Genomic DNA, 19719 nt, shown 5'->3' on the forward strand with positions numbered 1-19719 from the left:
TTGTTTCCAGAGAATTACTGGCCGGAGAATTACCATTGAGAATTACCGGAGAATAACTGACCGGAGAATTACCGATGTTGTACTCTAGCCGTGTAAGTTCCCGAAGTACGAGGAAACCACACAATTTCGTGGCATATTTGTGTGGATCATTATATTCTAATTTAAAAACATCTTTCCAATCATTATTTATTTCATAACAAATGCTTTTTTGCATAGCCAAAGGCGCCAAATCCGAAAGCAATGTGGCCTGCTAGTGCTTCTGGCTCGACTCAACAAAAAACTACCTCCATCGTTTTATGATGACTCCTGACCCATTATTTTACTATTTTTCTCTCATTGTTGCAATGTTAATGATGAACTACTGTTGCAATATTGGTATTGGGGCAATTTCAATTGGGGATGGGAGGGAACGGGATTGGGAAGTAGGGGATGGAAGAGTGGCAAGAACTTGTCACTTAAAAAATATATGATGAAATAAAACAACTCTTTAAAACTGTGATTTGTTGACTGGGTGGTGATTTTGTATGGTGTCGATTTCCTGGTTTACCCTAAAAATGCTAGACTTATTACTAGACTGTTAAATTTTGGACCAAAGATTGATGAAAATGCTGAACTTACCCCCTTGTGATTTTTTTAATTTTGACCCAAATGTTTATAAAAATACTTGACTTACACCTTGTGACTTTTTCTATTTTGGACCCACATATAAAAAATTGCTGAACTTGCACCTTGTGATTTTGAACCCAAGTTTGATTAAAATGCTAGACTTACCCCTTGTGTTTTTTCTATTTTGGACCCAAATATGATAAAATTGCTGAATATACACCTTGTGATTTTGAACCCAAGTTTGATTAAAATGCTGGACTTACATCCCCTTGTGTTTTTTCTATTGTGATACAAATGCTTTACTTGACTTAGTGATTATGATCATTTGGACCCAAATAAGATAAAAACGCTTGACACTTGTGATGTTACACCTTTTTAAGCCAAAACTAATTGATAAAAATGCTGGACTTACCCCTTGTGATTTTTTTGAGATTATTTCATTAAATTGCTGGACACTTGTGATGCTTTCAATATTGGACCCAAATTTGATAAAAATTATGGACTTGCCCCCTATGCTTTTTGTCATATTTTAAAAACTATCTTGCGAGTATTAACATTTCCAAAAGTCATAAGGGAAAATGGGTCATATTATATTTTAAAAATATCACAAGGGGTAAGTCCACCATTTTTTATGAAATTCCGGTCAAAAATTTCAAAAATCACAAGAGGTTTTATCATTTTATCATTTCTTGACCAAAATTTGATGAAAATGCTGGACTTACCTCTTGTGATTTTTGCATTTTGGGATATTATACAAATTGCTGGACTTACACCCATGTGATTTTGTTCATTACCTTGTGGGTGTTTTTCTTAAATTTTTGCCTGTTTTTCAAGTAGCAACATGTCCCCAAAACTTAAAATAACCCTAGCCTAGGTTTTGACGAACACAACTTTCACCCACGATGCATCACATTCACATCAATCATAATTTCAACAAATATAACTATTGGATTGATTCATTTATTTTCAACTAAGGTCAACAAAACCCACAATTCCTGGTATGATGGCTCAACAAAAGTATCCATCTCATACCAAACATTTTCATCATTGGACTTAAAATAAAAAGACCCACCGAATCTTCCAAATGGAGGCTCCACATCATCATGATATGCAGAGTTTCTTTCATCAGGAAATTTATTCATAAACGATAAAAACCTTGGCCATGCCATTTTGTAAACATTTTGTTACTTGACCCCTTTTATGACAGCCATTTTTTTAAAACATGGCTGCAGTATAATTACATGCAAACATGCCCCCTATACTCAAACAGATTGCTTTCCTTTATCTGAGTGACTAAAAAGACATTAAAAATAAAATATAATAGATTTATAATAAATATTATAATAGATTTAACACAACCTCTAAATACAAACAAGTATTTAACCCCTAAAAAAACCAACTACTTTTTTAATAGGAGAATAAAACACCCTTTAGATTTAATAAATTCCCAAATAAGTGACAATTTTTTTAAACACTGTTGTTTTGAAATGTTTACATAAAGCCTGTACATGTTAACTATTTTCAAAGATTAGCTTTGTGAATATTTAAAGGCATTGATACGTTTGAGGAATACAACTCCACATATAATTTGGTTGTAATGAAAAGACACAAAATGTTTTGAACTACAAATCCATGTCACTATTATCAAGTGAACGACTATGTAAAACTGGAGACATCTGGTTTTCCAAGCATTTAAAATGCCAAGAATTTTTCGGATTATTTGGTAGTTCAATTCAATAATAAATGTATCAATCGAGTTAATCGAAGGGCTTATTCTTTTTACACTCACACGATTAATGATATTGAGCAAACACTGCAAAAACTGGTGGTGTTAAATTGATTCTTCCTGGTGTCTATATGTAACAACACCAACATGGTGATTTGTCTCCATTACTATATCGTTGGTGAAATTAACCATGGTTGGTGTTGTCACATATAGATACCAAAAAGAATAAATTCAGCACCCCAGTTTTTGCAGTTTCAAAAGATAAGACATCGGTTGATCAAGTCAATACTTAAACCGCGCACCAAAATGACTGAAATACATGCTGTTAAACCATGTAAAATCTACCTGGGGTCGATTTCACACAGATGGTCTAACTTAAAACTAGTCCTAGGCGTTTAACAAAAACTTAAAGGCTAGTCCTAGGTTAGGAACGAGTAACTTGAAATAAGAGTTAGGACGAGTTCTCTGTGAAATCACTCTGATATAAATACCCATTTTCCAAATCCATAACAACCAAAATAATAAACCATTTGTCAACAATTCTTATAAATGTTCAGCTTATAGACAGATCCCTCTACATGTATACTTTCTTCCATTACAAACCAACAGGATTAAATTTGTACAAACGCTGCACACACGCAGCTCAGTAAACATCTTATACGGGATATGAAGAATCAAAGAGGTTTAAAATAAATTTAAAATCTCTTCCACATTCAGAATAAACGACTGATCTAACTTTTTTCTAAAACATCTACCTCGTTTAACTTTTGCGTATATCCATTTAAAACCCTTCATGTGCTTTCGTTTCTAAAATTAGCTTATGACCTTTAAAGACCTGAATTTGTGATAAGTTATAGATTTAATAATAATTTTGTCTCCGACAACCGTGAAGGCCATTTTCAAGGTGCTTTTAAAAAAAGAAATTACGGACACTACTTTTTTTTAAAGAACAATAGCGTGTACAGGGAGAGGGTTACGACAATGTGACTCTTATAAAATTTCTAGAAACAAATAATAATAAAATAAATTACATGTGAACAGGCCTAATTTCAAGGTTATATGATGATGTATAATATTTACACTATACATGTACATTGTCTTTAGACACCTTTAAGGCCCGGTCCCACTGCAGCGATACCGAGAACGATAACGATTACGACGCAAAGATAACGCATTCTGTTGGTTGAATGAGCGTGTGCGTATTCTACGTGGAGTGATTCAACCAATAGAATGCGTTCTCTTTGCGCCATGATCGTTATCGTTCTCGTCATCGCTGCAGTGGGACCGGGCCTTTAGCCCCCAAACAACCATAGTACAACTACACGTACATTCATAGTGCCATTACAATGAATGTGTCTGGTGTACCCCCTACATGAACTCCCATCAACAAATGGGCCATATTTTTGACCGCGTGAGGGCGCTCTCAATCACTTCCGGGGGTATATTCATTCATACCCAAAACAGTTATTAAAGATTGGAACACATAACCACCACAGACATCTAATCCATCACGGACAATAAGACTTTTAAAGGAGCCGTTATAATCCACCTCTAAAACAAATTGAAACTACGGCGCAACACTAGTGACAGAACGCCTATTAATCTGTGCAGGGCGAATCGCGTATACCCCCGGAAGTGATAAAAGTACTATTTATAGCGCCCTCGCGCGGTCAAAAATAAGGCGCATTGAGTTGAGATGAAATATCATAACAAGTTAACCAATCATAAAATCAACTCATTTAAATTATTGCTACAGCTACTTTTAGCAAACTCACTGGCAAAACAACCAATTAATTTTTTCATAATAGGGAAGGATTTCACAAAAACTGTGCACAATACTAGCGAAGTCACACAAAAAAAATCGGATGCAAGATCTGATTTCATGGAATAAATCAAATTTTAATAAGTCCCCATGATAAAACCCTTATACACAAATGCAATTATTTACTTCACTTTACTACATTAAAATAGTCAACAAATAAAACCAAAGCAATTTGTTTAGCATGTTTCTCATACATCGAAAAAACACATCAAAAATGACCACAAATCATAAATCTGAGTATAACACTAAATGATATTGAATAATTTTATGTATTTTTTATAAGGATATGTGAATCAGATTTGTGTTACTCAAATCTAATCACAATCTGGCAAAAATGCATAGTTCTACACTGTATACATGTACTGTCAAATCCAAACATGTATACTTAGTGTCTAAGTCAGGGACTATAGTTTACTATTATATAAATACACGAATATATTTCTTTTAAAAGTTACGATGTACATGTATATGAAATTTTTTGAATGAAAGACTAAAATTGTAAAACAAGGAATTTTGATCAGTTATTTAACATACATGTTGTACCCAGAGCACATACTGTACACCATTAAATTTTCAGTATAATGATTTTAAAAAGAAACGTAGAACGAATGGTTTATGTGTCTTTTAGTTAAATATACCTTTAAAAGACCAGTCGAAATGGTCTTTGACCTACTAATGGTCAAAACAGATAATGGCAGTTTCAACTACACCATTGAAAGACTAGGGCCCAATTTCATAGCGCTGCTCAACGGTAACATTTTCGTGCTTACTGTAGCAGAAAAAATTTGCTAAGGTGCAAGCGTATGTCACAGGTTATCAGAAAAATTACGCGGCAATTTTGCACGTTAAACATGAGTTTGCATTGTTACGTCATTTATTTTTGTGCAGTAAGCACCGGAACGTTAGCATGCGATTTCATCTGCTTACCGTAAGCAGCGCTATGAAATGGAAATCGTACAGTAAGCACAAAAATCGGCCACTAAGCAGCTTTATGAAATTAGGCCCTTCTATGGTCTTTGGACTTCTAATAGTAAAAAGAGATACAAGCTCACATTTTTGTGTCAAGTTGACTCATAACCCCCATTAAAATTAATTTCTTTACTGTAGTAAAGTGGACATTTAAATGTTTGAGGTAAAGATATTATTCTTACACTTTTTATTTTATATAATTTTATTTTATTCATTGTGGGGAGGGTCGTTAATTATATTAATTGTTTTGAACCATTCATTTATGCATGGTTTTGATCTCATTGTTTGTTTTGGGGGGAGGGAGGGGGTGGGCAAGGGAAAGGAGTTTCACCAGCCACCCCCCCCCCCCCTCTGGTTAAGCCTCCGACTCTGTATACATAAATATTAGATTCTTAATACCTAACTACACTAATCACTAACTCATTTTGGAAAAACAAATGTGGCAAACCCTCATGCGAAAAGATTACATTCAATATGTCACATGTAAGCAGTGGACATAGGACAAACTGGACAGTCGCTAACAACCGATAAACAACCACAAGTTGGACATCAGAAACAACATACATAAATCAATGGCTTAGGATTTCTTAATGTTGTCATTGTTTTAGCGGAGTATTCAGAGACTGGTTCGAAAGGGAAGCTTCTAAACATGGTCATCAAGAACCTGAACTGCATCAATCAATTGATTAGTGACCTTGTTTTCCTGTCCCACAACCAGGAAGAGACGCTCTATAATCACCATCTCTGCCCTTTGTTACTGAACTAGGTTTTTAGCCAGGATTTGGTGAAAGGGTGACCAAAGTTGCTGGAATTTTAAAAACTGGGTGTCAAATTTGTTCACTTACAATAGATTTACATGACAGTTACAACATGGTGTCCAAATTTAAAACAGGTTGTCCAAGAGACACCCAGACACCCCTCTGGCAGTTTGGCAAACACGAATCCACGGCTTCGGCTTTAGATTCGGCTTCAGGCGTTGTTCTCTCGTCTGAAGCCCTGAGCCCATACGCAAAAGCACGCGCAATTGCCGAAACAACGGCGAGCGCCAAGCTAGCTTGAGCCGAAGCTGAAGCCGAAGCCATGGTTTTGTAGAGGGCCTATTGTTACTGAATCATTCACTGGTAACCTTCTTACACTGGTACTTGGCTTGTCCCCCCTCTATTGCATCTGATGAAGTAGAAATGTAGTTGTAGCTACATGCATTGAAATTTTAGCTACAGCTCATGCATTGGTTGTTTGTAATTAGTTAGTCTTTAAAGTGATACCACTATCTCCCAACATTTTTTTAATGAATTTTCATTTAGGAATCGATCAAAATGCTTGGTATTTATCGAGACATGGACATACACTAGAAGGCAAACCCAGCAGTGGGAAGAGCCTGGGGAAGAGAACATGTTACGTGTACATAATTACCTGAAGAGAAATGTTTGTAAACTATTTATTTATATGTATTGTGGAAAGTCAGATACCCTTTGTAGCTAATATTCTATAAATATAAATATTATGTACAGTGTCTGTGATAAAACATAGAACAACTGAAATAAGGCTGGATCCGAATTGGCGGCTACGGCTACGGCCAGATTGTCGCGTCGTCATGCATTGAAGTATAGGACGCCCTTAGCAACACCCCTGGCAACAGTCGTAGCCGTCGCCGTAGCCACCAATTCGGACGCGGCCTAATTTTGCATTTACAAATGTATGCATTGTTTAGCCTATTTACTAGTATACATGTAAGCTGTAAGCGAAGGACACAAATTGCACTTTTATATAGCAACATATACTGTGTATCAAGAAAATGTTGCAAGTATTTTGAAGAATAATTCATATTCAAAAGAAATATTCCTAGATTTGTTTGTATAACTGACATGACGAGAATGCTTCCAACAATGCAAGAAAAGAAAATCAGCACTTAAATTGAAATCCTTACCCATCAAAACTATTCGGTGGAAAACACAAAATAAAACGAGTAACTTTGTCACAACTTTAGACAAACTATTATAAAAGAATATCAAATATTATAAACCACAAGGGAAATTGCCTGGGTAAATTTTAAATGATTATTGGTTGAATTAAGACAAAATTACTAGAGTAAAGGCAGTGGACACTATTGGTAATTACTCAAAATAATTATTAGCATAAAACCTTACTTGGTAACGAGTAATGGGGAGAGGTTGGTAGTATAAAACATTGTGAGAAACGGCTCCCTCTGAAGTGGAGTAGTTTTTGAGAAAGAAGTAATTTTCCACAAATTTGATTTCGAGACCTCAAGTTTAGAACTTGAAGTCTCAAAATCAACCATCTAAACGCACACAACTTCGTGTGACAAGGGTGTTTTTTCTTTCATTATTATCTCGCAACTTCAACGACCAATTGAGCTCAAATTTTCACAGGTTTGTTATTTTATGCATATGTTGAGATACATTGAGAAGACTGGTCTTTGACAATTACCAAAAGTGTCCACTGTCTTTAAAAAAGAAGTTACAGTATTGCAGGGGAAGGAAAACTCAAGATACTGCCTCAAGAAGCCAACCATTCAACCTTAAATTTGATCGTTAAAGACACTGGACACCTTTGGTAATTATCAAAGACCAGTATTCTCACTCGGTGTATCCCAACATATGCATAACATGACAAATATGTGGAAATTTGAACTCAATTGGTCATCAAAGTTGCAAGAAAATTATGAAAGAAAAAACACCGTTGCACAAATGTGTGTGCTTTCAGATGTTTGAAAAAGGCTTCAGGCCTGAAGTCTTTTACTATTTAAATGAGAAATAACCTCTTTCTCAAAAAATATATTACTTCAGAAGGAGCCATTTCTCACAATGTTTCACTATCAACAGCTTACCATTGCTTGTTACCAAGTAAGTCTTTATGCTAACGATTATGTTTTAATAATTACCGACAGTATCCTGTGCCTATGAGGATATTCAGAAAAGCAAGGGGTGTTTTAACAATGCGTTCAGCCTCAAGAAAATACAGGATTTGAGGCATTTAAGCAACTAATTAACCAAGCATAAACTTCAATGAAAAATGTATATATTATTTTATTTCTACCCATTTTGTTTAACTTAGTAAAAATAAACTTTGAAGTAGGTACATTTTTTTTTTCACAAAAAAAAAACCATCACAAGCAGTTTTAACAGAAAATAAAAACACCATATTATGACAAAACAAAATATCTACATTGCGTTACTTAGAAGAGGAAAAGATATGTGACATTTTTATAACAGTAGTTGCGTCTGTATGGTTAATTCATTAAACTATGGCAAAAGTAACCATTGGACTGAACAACTCTAACATAAAGCAAAGTTTTGGGTTATAAAAGTGTGAAAGATATTCTTACTGTGTAAAAAAAAAAAATCCAGATCCACTTAATGTAGCTCTTGAATTGAAACAGTAAATAGACCCATTTTCCCCTTATGTTGTACAACCTGTGTTATCCTTGTAGGTTTTAATATAACATTTTAGCAGTAACATTGCAACTGGAAAAAGATCTAATGACATTGTGATTTTATTTCATGTGATAACCTTAAAGCCATTGGACACTTTCGGTAAACAGTATTGTCCAAAGCCCACACTTCGTGTATCACAACTTATATATAAAATAACAAACCTGTGAAAATTTAGGCTCAATCGGTCATCGGAGTCGGGAGAAAATAACGGAAAAACCCACCCTTGTTTCCGCATGTTTCGCCATTTAAAATAAATCCATAAATTCTCGATATCGAGAATTTATAACGTTTAATGTTTTCTCAAAAAGTAAAGCATTTCATGTAACAATATTTCAAGAGAAGTATTTCACCATTACCTTCTGTAAACCCTGTAAGTTATTTGTAAATCTTCGAACTTTAAATTTTTGTTCTGTTCCGAAAGTGTCCAATGGCTTTAAACTAACATACTGTGTACAAGGTGCAACTGATGTAAGTTGTTCTTCACATGGCATTGAATAAGTGTATCAGATTAGAAACAGATCCCCTTAAATAGTTTATCGCAAGTAAAATTTAAAAACATTCACAGGAATCCTACTAAAGACAATTGGCAACTATACCAACCTAAAATACCATACCAATGACGCTTTGCCTGGGTGCTGCACATTCAGTAAAATATCAATACATTACAAGTCTAAAAGTTTCAGAATCTATTGTAAACCATTACTTGGTAGTTTAACAAAGTTTGGGAGTTGTTTTGTGAATATTTCTTTTGAGCAGTGTTGGCCCAGCGACCAGTCCCTTACGAGGCAGTACATTCATGTAAACAGCCGTCGATTTCACCAAACTCTTCATAACTTGGGTTGTGATTGGTCAATATGCATTGGGGCGGAGCTAAATGGATCGTTCTATTCCATTTCATTCTTAGCTCAGTCCAGTTCCTATAATTTCAATCGTAAGACTACCCCTAAATACTGAATCATTACTAAACCTACTATTTGAAATAAAATTGTTGTAAAAGTCTCAAGGATTTCTCTTATAATAATAACAAAATTAAAAGTTAAGGTAATATAGAATTAAGGTATGGATTTCTCAATATTTTCATTCTCATTTGACAATTCAGAAATAGGGCAACCAAGCGGATGGAAGCCCCACGATTTTTGTTTTACCTGCCAACAAATAAATAAAGTAAAATAAATAATTTAAATAATAATCAATAAAAATTAAAGGGCTAAAAAAACACCTAAATATCATAGGCCAATACTTCAGAAAATATGTGCATTTATTATCTCCAGGTGTCTAACTCTATCCTAAATTAAAAATATATTCACATACATGTGTTACATGCTATTCATTAAAATCCGTTTATAATTTTTAAGAACTAATATTTCGTTTCCCTCTTTATGACATGCCTGTTAAATTGGTTACACTTTTACAATGAAATATTCCTCTACTCCCCAAGATTCAAGATTAATAAGGCTTAATTGTAAACAAATTAAAAAATAGTTTTTTTTTGTTGGTGTCCTGTTCTTTTACAGAACATAAGCAATCAAGTCACAAGAAAAATATAATTTTACAAAAACTATTTCAAGACTTATCAAGTTGTTGTTTAGATTATAATGTGACATGTTCCGTCATAAAGCTGAGCTAAGACAAGCTGTACACAAAAACACTTCAAGATGATGAGTTCTTCGTAGATTAATTGTTCCATCATGGATTTCTGGGGAAACAGAATTATATTATGTCGATGACTGATAACTTGACAGGTTCTATTTGAATTAACTGTTCTGTCAAGCATTTATTAGACTTTTCCTATATTAAGGTGAATAATAATAATAATAATAATAATAATAATAATAATAATATTAATAATAATAATAATGGCTTCTCATTTAGAGTCTTATATTTGACACTCAGTGATGCTCAAGGCGCTTCAACCTTTAGTATTTTCTTGCAAGGTATGTGAGACTACATTTTTGAAGTACATGTATGAGACCTACCCATTTAACACAGCACCATGTAATGGTTCACAAGGTACTTTTGCGCAATATGCTGCCAATCAAACAAGGAACACCGGGGCGAACCCTTCTCTTTTTGATAAAAGCATTAGGTTCTTTTATGTGCATTAACCGCTTTACATCCCATCTGAAGGACGAAGCATCATGGTAAAGTGCCTTGCATAAGTACACGGGTGTCACAACTGGGATTCGAACCCACACTCTGCTGATCAGAATTGAGTTTGGTGTTCTTAACCACTAGGCCGCAACACGCTGCATTGATCAGGCCCTCTCTGAATAAATTGTTCTGTCTTGCATTTATTGGAATTCTGCTATACTAAATGGGACCATTGATGACTTGAACAGGTTCTTTTTAAATTAATTAATCCGTCCTGGATTTATTGTTTATATATATGGATGCAATAGAATAATTGGGAAATATTCCTTTTGTTTATGAACCTTGTTTACTTCTTTGTGATTGATAAAGTGATCCAAAAAAAGAAGATGATTTATTATTATAATGGTATGTTTGTTTATATTTGTAGCAAAGTTTGCACAAGTATCGATACATTTCCTTAACAACTTTACGGATATCTTTCTTAACTAATGAGATACATGTATACTACTTTGTCACAACTAAAATGCCATCAGAGTAGAAAGCATTTTGTTTTTACATGAAAAATGTTGACTCTTTTTTTCTTCTTTTGGTAGGAACAAGTCATATTACAATGTCACACGTTGTTCTTAGTGCGAGTCAAGAACCTAACTTCATAGAGCTGCTTAAGCACAAAAAATAGCTGAGCACAAAATAAGTATGCTTAGGGGAATTAGGTTACCAGCCAAAATACCATGTCACATGTACCGTTTATGACTGGTATCCTGCTGCTTTGTGCTTTGCAGAAAATCTTTAAAGGAACACGTTGCCTTGGATTTGTTGAGTTGGTCCATGAAAAGCGTTTGAAACCCATAGTTTTAAAATGCATACATGTATGGTTAGAAAGATGTTTTAAAAGTAGAATACAATGATCCATACAAACATGCCTCGAAATTGCATGGTTTTCCTTTTACTTTGCGAAGTAACACGGACGGCCATTTTGTGGAGTCAAAAAATTTGACTCCACAAAATGGCGTTCAATCTTTCCTGTATAAGTAGTTCTATGAAATTGGGCCCAAGAGTATTTGGTCGGCATTGATGTTGTCCTTACTGTTGTTGCTTGTCATACTTTGTCAGTCCAGTTCGTCCTTTCTTTAGCGAGACTGATTGGTCAATGATGTCACAATTGCTAAATCCGAGTGTCACTAGGATCTTCTTCGGATATGCTTGGTCGTGTAAAGAGACTACGAAGTCCTGGAAAGCTCCTTTTTGGTGGGGGTCCATAGAGCATTGGGGTGCTATTCTTGTGGGTGATTGCAATCTGTAATCATAAACAAAATTAGGCTTCAATAAAATAACTTGAAAATGATTTATGAAATAATTGCATCAGGGATAAATAACATCCACCTTCTGAACTCAATTGGTCGCCAAAGTTGCAAGAGAATAATGGAAGAAAAACAATCAGATGCCTACAAAAGGCTTCAGGCCTGAAGTATTTTTCAAATTCCAACATTTCAGTGAGAAGTTACCTCTTTCTCAAAAGCTTTGTTGGAGCCGTTTCTCACAATGTTTTATACTATCAACAGCTCTCCATTGCTCCTTACCAAGTAAGTTTTTTTCATGCTAAAAATTACTTTGAGTAATTACCAACATTGTCCAGTGCCTTTAATAATAATATTATTATTATAAACACTGCAATACAGCGACTAAAAGCCGAAATTAGCAGTTTACAAAAATATTACTTTATTACAAAAAAGAATGAAATATCTAATGTATAAAGCAACAAATTTGTGGCAGAAAAACATTAAAAAGAGCCCAATTAATTTGTTTTTTTAAAATGTTGTTATTGTTATTTTTCTTTACCGTGCAAGGTGGCTGCAACCATGGTTCTCCATCAATCTGCATTGGAAATCGCTTTAATATTCGGATAGTAACTGTAGAACACTGAGCCAGCCGACGACCCGAGGAGCGAATTCCAGCTTTCACCTGTCCAGCGTGCAGAGCACTCTCCAAACCGATCACTTCTATCAGTTTGTCACCAATAGCTGAAAACATAAACAATGAAACAGAGAATACATGTATATGGAAGTTGAGGCATTGCATGATGGGTATCAAAATATATTTGGGTTTGCGGTAACACCATGTGGTATCCACTTGCTGGGTAGATTATGTTCTTTCGAGAACTTGTCTTGCTTTATATTCTACTATCACAGAGTAGATTTCCGAGTTCGGGAGTGTTGTGGCGGAGCGGTTAAGAGCACCGAATTCAAACTCTGGTGTTTCTGATCAGCAGAGTGTGGGTTCGAATCCCCAGCCGTGACACTTGTGTCCTTAAGCAAGACACTTAGCCGCGCCACGCATCTGGAACTCTCTACCACTTAATCTTCGATCTTGTGTTTGTACCGCAAAATTCAAGTCTCTTCTCAAAACTAATCTTATGTCACAGGTTTTCAATGACTAATTTTGTTGTGTCTGTTTTTCTTTGCGTTGTGTTTTGTTTTTGTTTTGTTTTTGGTTTTACTGCGCCTTGAACACCCAGCAGGGTGGATATGGGCGCATTACAAGTCTTATTATTATTATTATTATTATTACTTAACCATTGCTTCGTCCTTCGGATGGGACGTAAAGCCGTTGGTCCCATGTGTTGTGTAACGCATGTAAAAGAACCCAGTGCACTTATCGCAAAGAGAAGGGGTTCGCCCCGGTGTTCCTGGCTGTGGCTGCTGGATGCGCCGTAGCACCTTGTAAACCCTTATAAGGTGCTTCATAATTGGGTCTCAGAATTCATTACTGCAATAACCTCTCTTTCTGAAAGTTTGTATATACCCAGCGTCTTGAGTACCTTGTTTGGTAGATACGTGCACTATATAAGACTTTATAAGATATTCTTATTTTTTTCTCAGTTCTAAAAAGATCTGTCCTGCTTATTAACTCTTGGTCATCAAAGTTGCAAGAGAATAATGAAAGAAAAATCCCTTGTTGCCCAAATTTCTGTGCTTTTAGAAGCCTAAAAAACGTTTCAGTCCTGAATTATTTTATATTTGAGTTGCAAATTACCTCTTTCTCTTGTTATTTCACAGGGAACCATTTCTCACAATATTTTAGACTACATTAACAGCGCTCCAATGCTCGTTACCAAGTAAGTTTTTATGCTAACAATTATTTTGGGTAATTACCAAAAGTGTGCAGAGCCTTTTATTATTATTACACTGTTAGAAAGAAATTAAAATGTCAGAAAACAACTGAGAGCTTGACCTAAAATTGTTTAGCGAGGGTGAGGTCGATGCCTGATTGTGTACTGTAACCACAGAAATACCTTTAATCTAATTCTGAGGTCTCGAAATCAAATTCGTGGAAAATTACTTCTTTCTCGAAAACTACGTTACTTCAGAGGGAGCTGTTTCGCACAATGTTGTATACTATCAACCTCTCCCATTACTCGATATCAAGTAAGGTTTTATGCTAACCAAGAGCTTAACCTACATTGTTTAGCGAGGGTGAGGTCGATGCCCGATTGTGTTCCGCTAATTGCAGAGTGCCCTTCACTCTCTCGTCTCTTCTGAGCTTTCTTAGCGAGGCGTTTGCGTTTCTTCCCGCTTGGTGTGTCTCCCCAGAGGTTGGACCCACCATAGATACTGGGGATGTTTAAAACAGCGATTCCTTCCAGAGACGGACCGTTGGCAAGATCCAGAGACACTCCATCGCACTAATTATTGGTAGTAATATTCATATCATTATTATTTAGTTGACATAACAAAAAAGAACAATACAAAATACAGAAATAACAAAACAGGACGGACAGTAAACAAATTGCACACGCCTGGAATTAAGTCAACAGGGTGTGGGTTCACATCCAAGTCATAAGACTTGTGTCTTACTCTTTGAGCAAGACACTTACATGTGTATGCTTCTCTTAATTGAAAGGTAAACGGGTACCTGTTATAGGGCAGCATGATTGGGGGCCTTAAACCAAGGCTTGAGAAACATCTTGACAACTATTCATGTACTTACCATAATGTCAATGTCCTCGTGAAGATTCTTGCAAGTAGCTGCAAATGTTTCCGACGTACCAAACTCAAAGTACCAGAGTTTATTCTTCATTCGACTGTTGAATCTCTCGGGGTGTTTCTCTCTCATGGTGTGGAATCGGTGGGCAATAGATGCATCCTATATCCCAAAACCAAAAAATATTATTTTTAAAGGCAGTGGACACTATTGGTAATTACTCAAAATAATTATTGGCATTGTTGATAAAGTAAACTTTAGCCATGAAATACATGATAGTAAAATAAATCAACAAGAAAACCCCAAAGACTTGACGTCAAATTCTGGTTACTTGTTAACAATTAAAGGCATGCATTGGACGCTATTGGTAATTACTCAAAATAATTATTTGCATAAAACCTTACTTGGTAACGAGTAATGGGGAGAGGTTGATGGTATAAAACGTTGTGAGAAACGGCTCCCTCTGAAGGGACGTAGCTTTCGAGAAAGAAGTAGTTTTTTCACATTTTTTTATTTTGAGACCTCAGAATTAGATTTTGAGGTCTTGAAATCAAGTATCTGAAATCACACAACTTCGTGTGACAAGTGTTTTTTTTCTTCTTCACTATACCTCGCAACTTCGCCGACCAATTGAGCTCAAATTTTAACAGGTTTGTTATTTTATGCTAATGTTGAGATACACCAAGTGAGAAGACTGGTCTTTGACAACTACCAAAAGTGTCCAGTGTCTTTAAAAACAGGGGCAATAGATGCATCCTACATGTATGTTCCTATCAAAAATAAAATAAAGTTTCCAAAACAGGGGCAAGTAGCCTTTTGTTGAGACCTTCGTGGCTTGGGCAGCTTCATCCCAAGCGACTGGGTGGGAAAACCATGCAATAAGTGGTGCATGACTGCAGCATCTAGTCATCGTCAGGAGACTCAAATATCAAACACACGAGGCAACTTACACAGGCAACCAGTTCCAGGCAATCTCAAAGAAGAAAAGCCATTCACATTTAAATGTTCACCAATTTTCATGTGGATCGGGCAGGATCGTACGACAATGTTTGGAAAATGACTCATAATGCTACCAAAGTGGTCCTGTAGTTGGTTGCCCCCAAGTTGCCTATTAAAGTTGCCCTGTGTCGCCCTTGTGGATAACAATGCTACTTCATTAAATAAGATCATCTGGATTGTTGAAGATCAGTAATTAAAAGATTCGTTTTTACAAATCCATTGCATTTGGTAAAAACGAATCTTTTACTTCAACAATGCTACTTGCTTAGTATGTTTGCTACAATAATATTCAATTTTCAATTAAAATACACATTTATTTCCATACTTCCATAACAAATATCAATAATTAATGTACTACGGAGTAAAGCAAAAATAGCATTAAGTAATAGAGTATGACGCCATTTTGATGAGCAGAATAAAAAAATGTCAGCTTACCACTCCAATTGAGAAATAGTTGTTGATGATGTTATAGGGCACAGGATCACCCTGCTCATCCGTACTGGTCGTACTAAACTCAATATGCCATCGATCAAGGAACATGTCCTCCGCAACTTGCATGTCGTTGAGAATACTTGTTAGGCTACCCCCATCAAATCCTAGAAACGGTTCAAGGTTTAAAGTGTTTGGGTACTTTTTATAAGACACAAAAAAAACATAAACATACACAGATTTGTGTTAAACTTACACGATTTAAAGATAATGATAGTCGAAAGCTTATCTTCAAATATTACTTGATAAGCTGTAGTTTTTGAGAAATGAGTAAAACAATATTTCACAAAGAAAAAGAATTGTCTCAGTGAGACGAAAATTGTTATACTAGTACAACCGGTTTACGTGACTCTCCAGAAAACATTGTCCTGTGATTTTCCCTTTTTTTCCTCAAAAACTTGCAAGTATTAAAACTGAAACTTCTACAGATAAATTACATTAAATACATCTTCAAACTATATTTTTTGTTTGTGTTTAAGGCATTTCGTTTATAAGCTTCGGCTTCTTGTTAATGTCTCCACTTAGTAGTTTTATTGTCTCAATTGTTTTGTGTTTCTAAAGTTATTTTTCTTGGTGGAAATAAATGTTGATGAATTGAATTGAATTGAAATTCACATTGAGTAAGGATTCATATCATAGCCAAAAAACTGGATCAACTAAAGGTATCAAACCCTTTAAGCTTAGTTTGAGTCCAATCATGAGTAAAGGGGTTATCGAAACAAAACAAATCATGAAAGAACATAAGACCATCCAGACTCATCGCTTGTTGTTCGGACAAAGCGTCAATAAATAGACACAAATTTACTTTTTAAAAAGTGAATATCTCTTTGAGTAGTGTTGGTTTTGAATAGAACCAGTGGTTTTCAGAAGCAACACTACTCAAAAGAGATGTTCACATGGTGTTACAACAAACCTATCTTAGTAACACTTCCACCATGCACAGTTTCAAATTCAACTTTCAAAAAGTGGTTAAATTATAAAGAATGTAAAAGGATCTTCTCTCAAAAATAACCAAATTTGTTCCTGAAAACATCACTAAATAAATGAGAATTTATTCTTACCTCCTCCCCAGTTGAGACATCTAGCAAGATCATTTCCAGTTCCCAGAGGTAGGATAGCAACAGGGGGTCGAGGTTCAAATCCCAGTTTGTCTGAGGTTGAAAACACAAACAAAAATCATTCCAATATTGTTCCACATTGTGATGGATTTTGCAGTTGCTCTCATTCATATTTTTCATGCAGTTTTCGGACACAAGTCACACAATCGGCCAGTGCTTATGTTTTTGAGGCAATTATAAAGCATAAACAATTGTGTTAAAATTGCTTCAGGGGTGAAGAATATTCATTTTGAATTTACCCTTACACAGATGTGTGTAGCACTGTATACTCAGTACTTGAATCCCACCCGAGTAATATACCTGTGATTTTTTTTAACAGAACCTGGGAAAGTAATGTACATATATTAAATCATTGCTGTACACGTTGCTAAATATAAGATTCAAACTGCCCCCAGGTATCAGTTAATCTCAGCGGTCTAAGTTGGTAAGACACTGCTCTAGGGTGGTAAGGATCATAGGTTCAAATCCAACCCAAGTAATATGCCTGTGATTTTTTTCTCAAAGAACTCAGGAAAGAACCGACTACACAGTCCTAACACACAGCGGTCTAATCCCCAAATACCTACCGATACAGTCTAGTACCCAGCCTACTGTTCCATCCCCACCACAACAGAGTACCCGGAAATCCTTCACATCTTTGAAAAATTTTAATCTGAAAGAGAAAAAGAAAAAAAAAAATGTATCAACAACTGAAATATTCCAAGTGAAAATACTGGTCTTTGACAATTACCAAAGGTGTCTAGGCGCCGATTTCACAAAGAGCTAAGATTGATCATAACTGCAAATCAATTGTAGTTGCTAATAAAAGTGTGATGTCACAATACAAATCACTGAAAATTTGTCTTGGGATGAATTTGTTTGCTTTGTGAAATCGGCCCCAGTGCCTTTAAATGTATCTTTCTTTAATAACAACAATACTGTGTCAAAGTAAAAGTTGTGTACCCCTGAGTCTGGCACCCAGTGTTTGTGCATTCATTTTTTGTTATTCATTTTTTATTGCAAGTTGCCAGACACGCAAGGCCTGAAGGCCACTTCAAGGTGTGGGCTACAATTATTTTTTTCCAGAGGCCGTTGCCACCTACTCCTAGGGCTGAAACAGGGTTACCCCTTTTACAGCCCATACGGATGTAGGCTTGGGTATCATCAGTCTGAAGTCGGGCAGGTAGAGCAGTAATAACTACTTCCCCAAGTTTGCGTAGCAAGTGTCACGTCCGGGACTCGAACCCACACTCTGCTGATCAAACACCAGAGCTTGAATCCGGTGCTCTTAACCGCTCGGCCACGACACGCCACATTCAGTAAACATGATATCTTCTTACCCAGGCATAGGGCCGCCTTTACTGAGGTCATACACCTGACGTGGATTGAGTAGGTACTGGAATTTGCGCATAATCCGTTCTCCTTGTCGACCCCCACTTTTAGGGTTGATAAAAACAACTAAAGGATGAGAGCCTGGGAGTGGAGTGATCTGATCATCAGAAAAAGAAGAGAAAAATATATGTTTTCCAATATTTAATAGATATAAAGTTTGGATAATAGCTTAGAATATCCTGCTCCTTGCTCCCCGGTCTAGTTTGGCCCGCTACAGGGACAGGGTTTATATATTTGTATATCTCTGTGACCTTTTGACAATACCAGCGGGTATTGTCAAAAGGTCATGGGAGAGAAACAAATTGCGTTGTCAGCCGTAAGAGACATGCGCAGCTGCAATAATGAATAGGCTTATAGAGGATCATTATTAACTGCACTACCGCAAAGTGAGATCTTAATTGGTCTCAACGTTTCGACTAGCTTGCTCTAGTCAACAAGATTTGATCTCACCTGTAACCCTTGACCTTCCATTGACATTGAATCTGTCCTCGTTACAAGTTTCTTTGGTCCTTCATCTTCAGATGTGTTACTGTCTTTAGGGGTTAGGGTACTCCTTCTCTCCTGATCAAAATAAAGGGAATTATTCATTTATTATTTAAATGCAATAAATTTATAAATACCAAAAATTGAAAAAATCTCATTTCTGTGAATTTGTTGCCCCTTTATATGATTAAGTTTTTTTTATATATCTTTCATAAATACCCCAGACAGTTTTGCTATTCCTATTAGTGGAGAGCATGTCACGTGGGGGTGTTTAAACGGCTGATAAAGTCATAGCATGAGGAGTTTTGGGCATGTAAGATCATGTCTGCCATTTTTTTTACGCGGAACGCAATAGCTATTGGTAACCGCGCATTATCTATTTGTACACACACGTACACACAACCCAACGCGCACAATAAAGAATTTTACAAAAGTTTTTGAAAATATACAAACTTCAACTCATAACTTTGACTCGGGCCTTTATCACACGGCCACAACCCTGCCGGTTTTAAACGGCTGTCAAAAGAACTTGTTTAAAAACTTGTCGCCACTCTTTTATTCCCTTATTTATTTATTTTTTATTTATTCACAGCACTGACTGTCAAAGCA

At 35.8% G+C, this 19719-nt stretch overlaps 1 protein-coding gene across 4 annotated transcripts in view; it reads right to left on the reverse strand.

The window, feature by feature from the left end:
* Nucleotides 1-11609: 11609 nt before the first annotated feature.
* Nucleotides 11610-19719, reverse strand: part of LOC117288190 (diacylglycerol kinase beta-like) — a 53795-nt gene continuing 45685 nt past the window's right edge. For all 4 annotated transcript variants that reach the window (XM_033768931.1, XM_033768932.1, XM_033768935.1 and 1 more), the window contains 9 exons: nucleotides 19078-19188; nucleotides 18576-18724; nucleotides 17823-17908; nucleotides 17200-17289; nucleotides 16085-16245; nucleotides 14657-14812; nucleotides 14129-14351; nucleotides 12509-12690; nucleotides 11610-11966 (listed from right to left, as the gene is read on the reverse strand). In XM_033768931.1, the coding sequence (XP_033624822.1) occupies nucleotides 11835-11966; nucleotides 12509-12690; nucleotides 14129-14351; nucleotides 14657-14812; nucleotides 16085-16245; nucleotides 17200-17289; nucleotides 17823-17908; nucleotides 18576-18724; nucleotides 19078-19188 (1290 nt within the window). In that variant the 3' untranslated portion in view covers nucleotides 11610-11834. The remainder of the gene's footprint in view (nucleotides 11967-12508; nucleotides 12691-14128; nucleotides 14352-14656; nucleotides 14813-16084; nucleotides 16246-17199; nucleotides 17290-17822; nucleotides 17909-18575; nucleotides 18725-19077; nucleotides 19189-19719) is intronic.

This window comes from Asterias rubens, chromosome 3, assembly GCF_902459465.1.
Source record: "Asterias rubens chromosome 3, eAstRub1.3, whole genome shotgun sequence".
NCBI classification, from domain to species: domain Eukaryota; kingdom Metazoa; phylum Echinodermata; class Asteroidea; order Forcipulatida; family Asteriidae; genus Asterias; species Asterias rubens.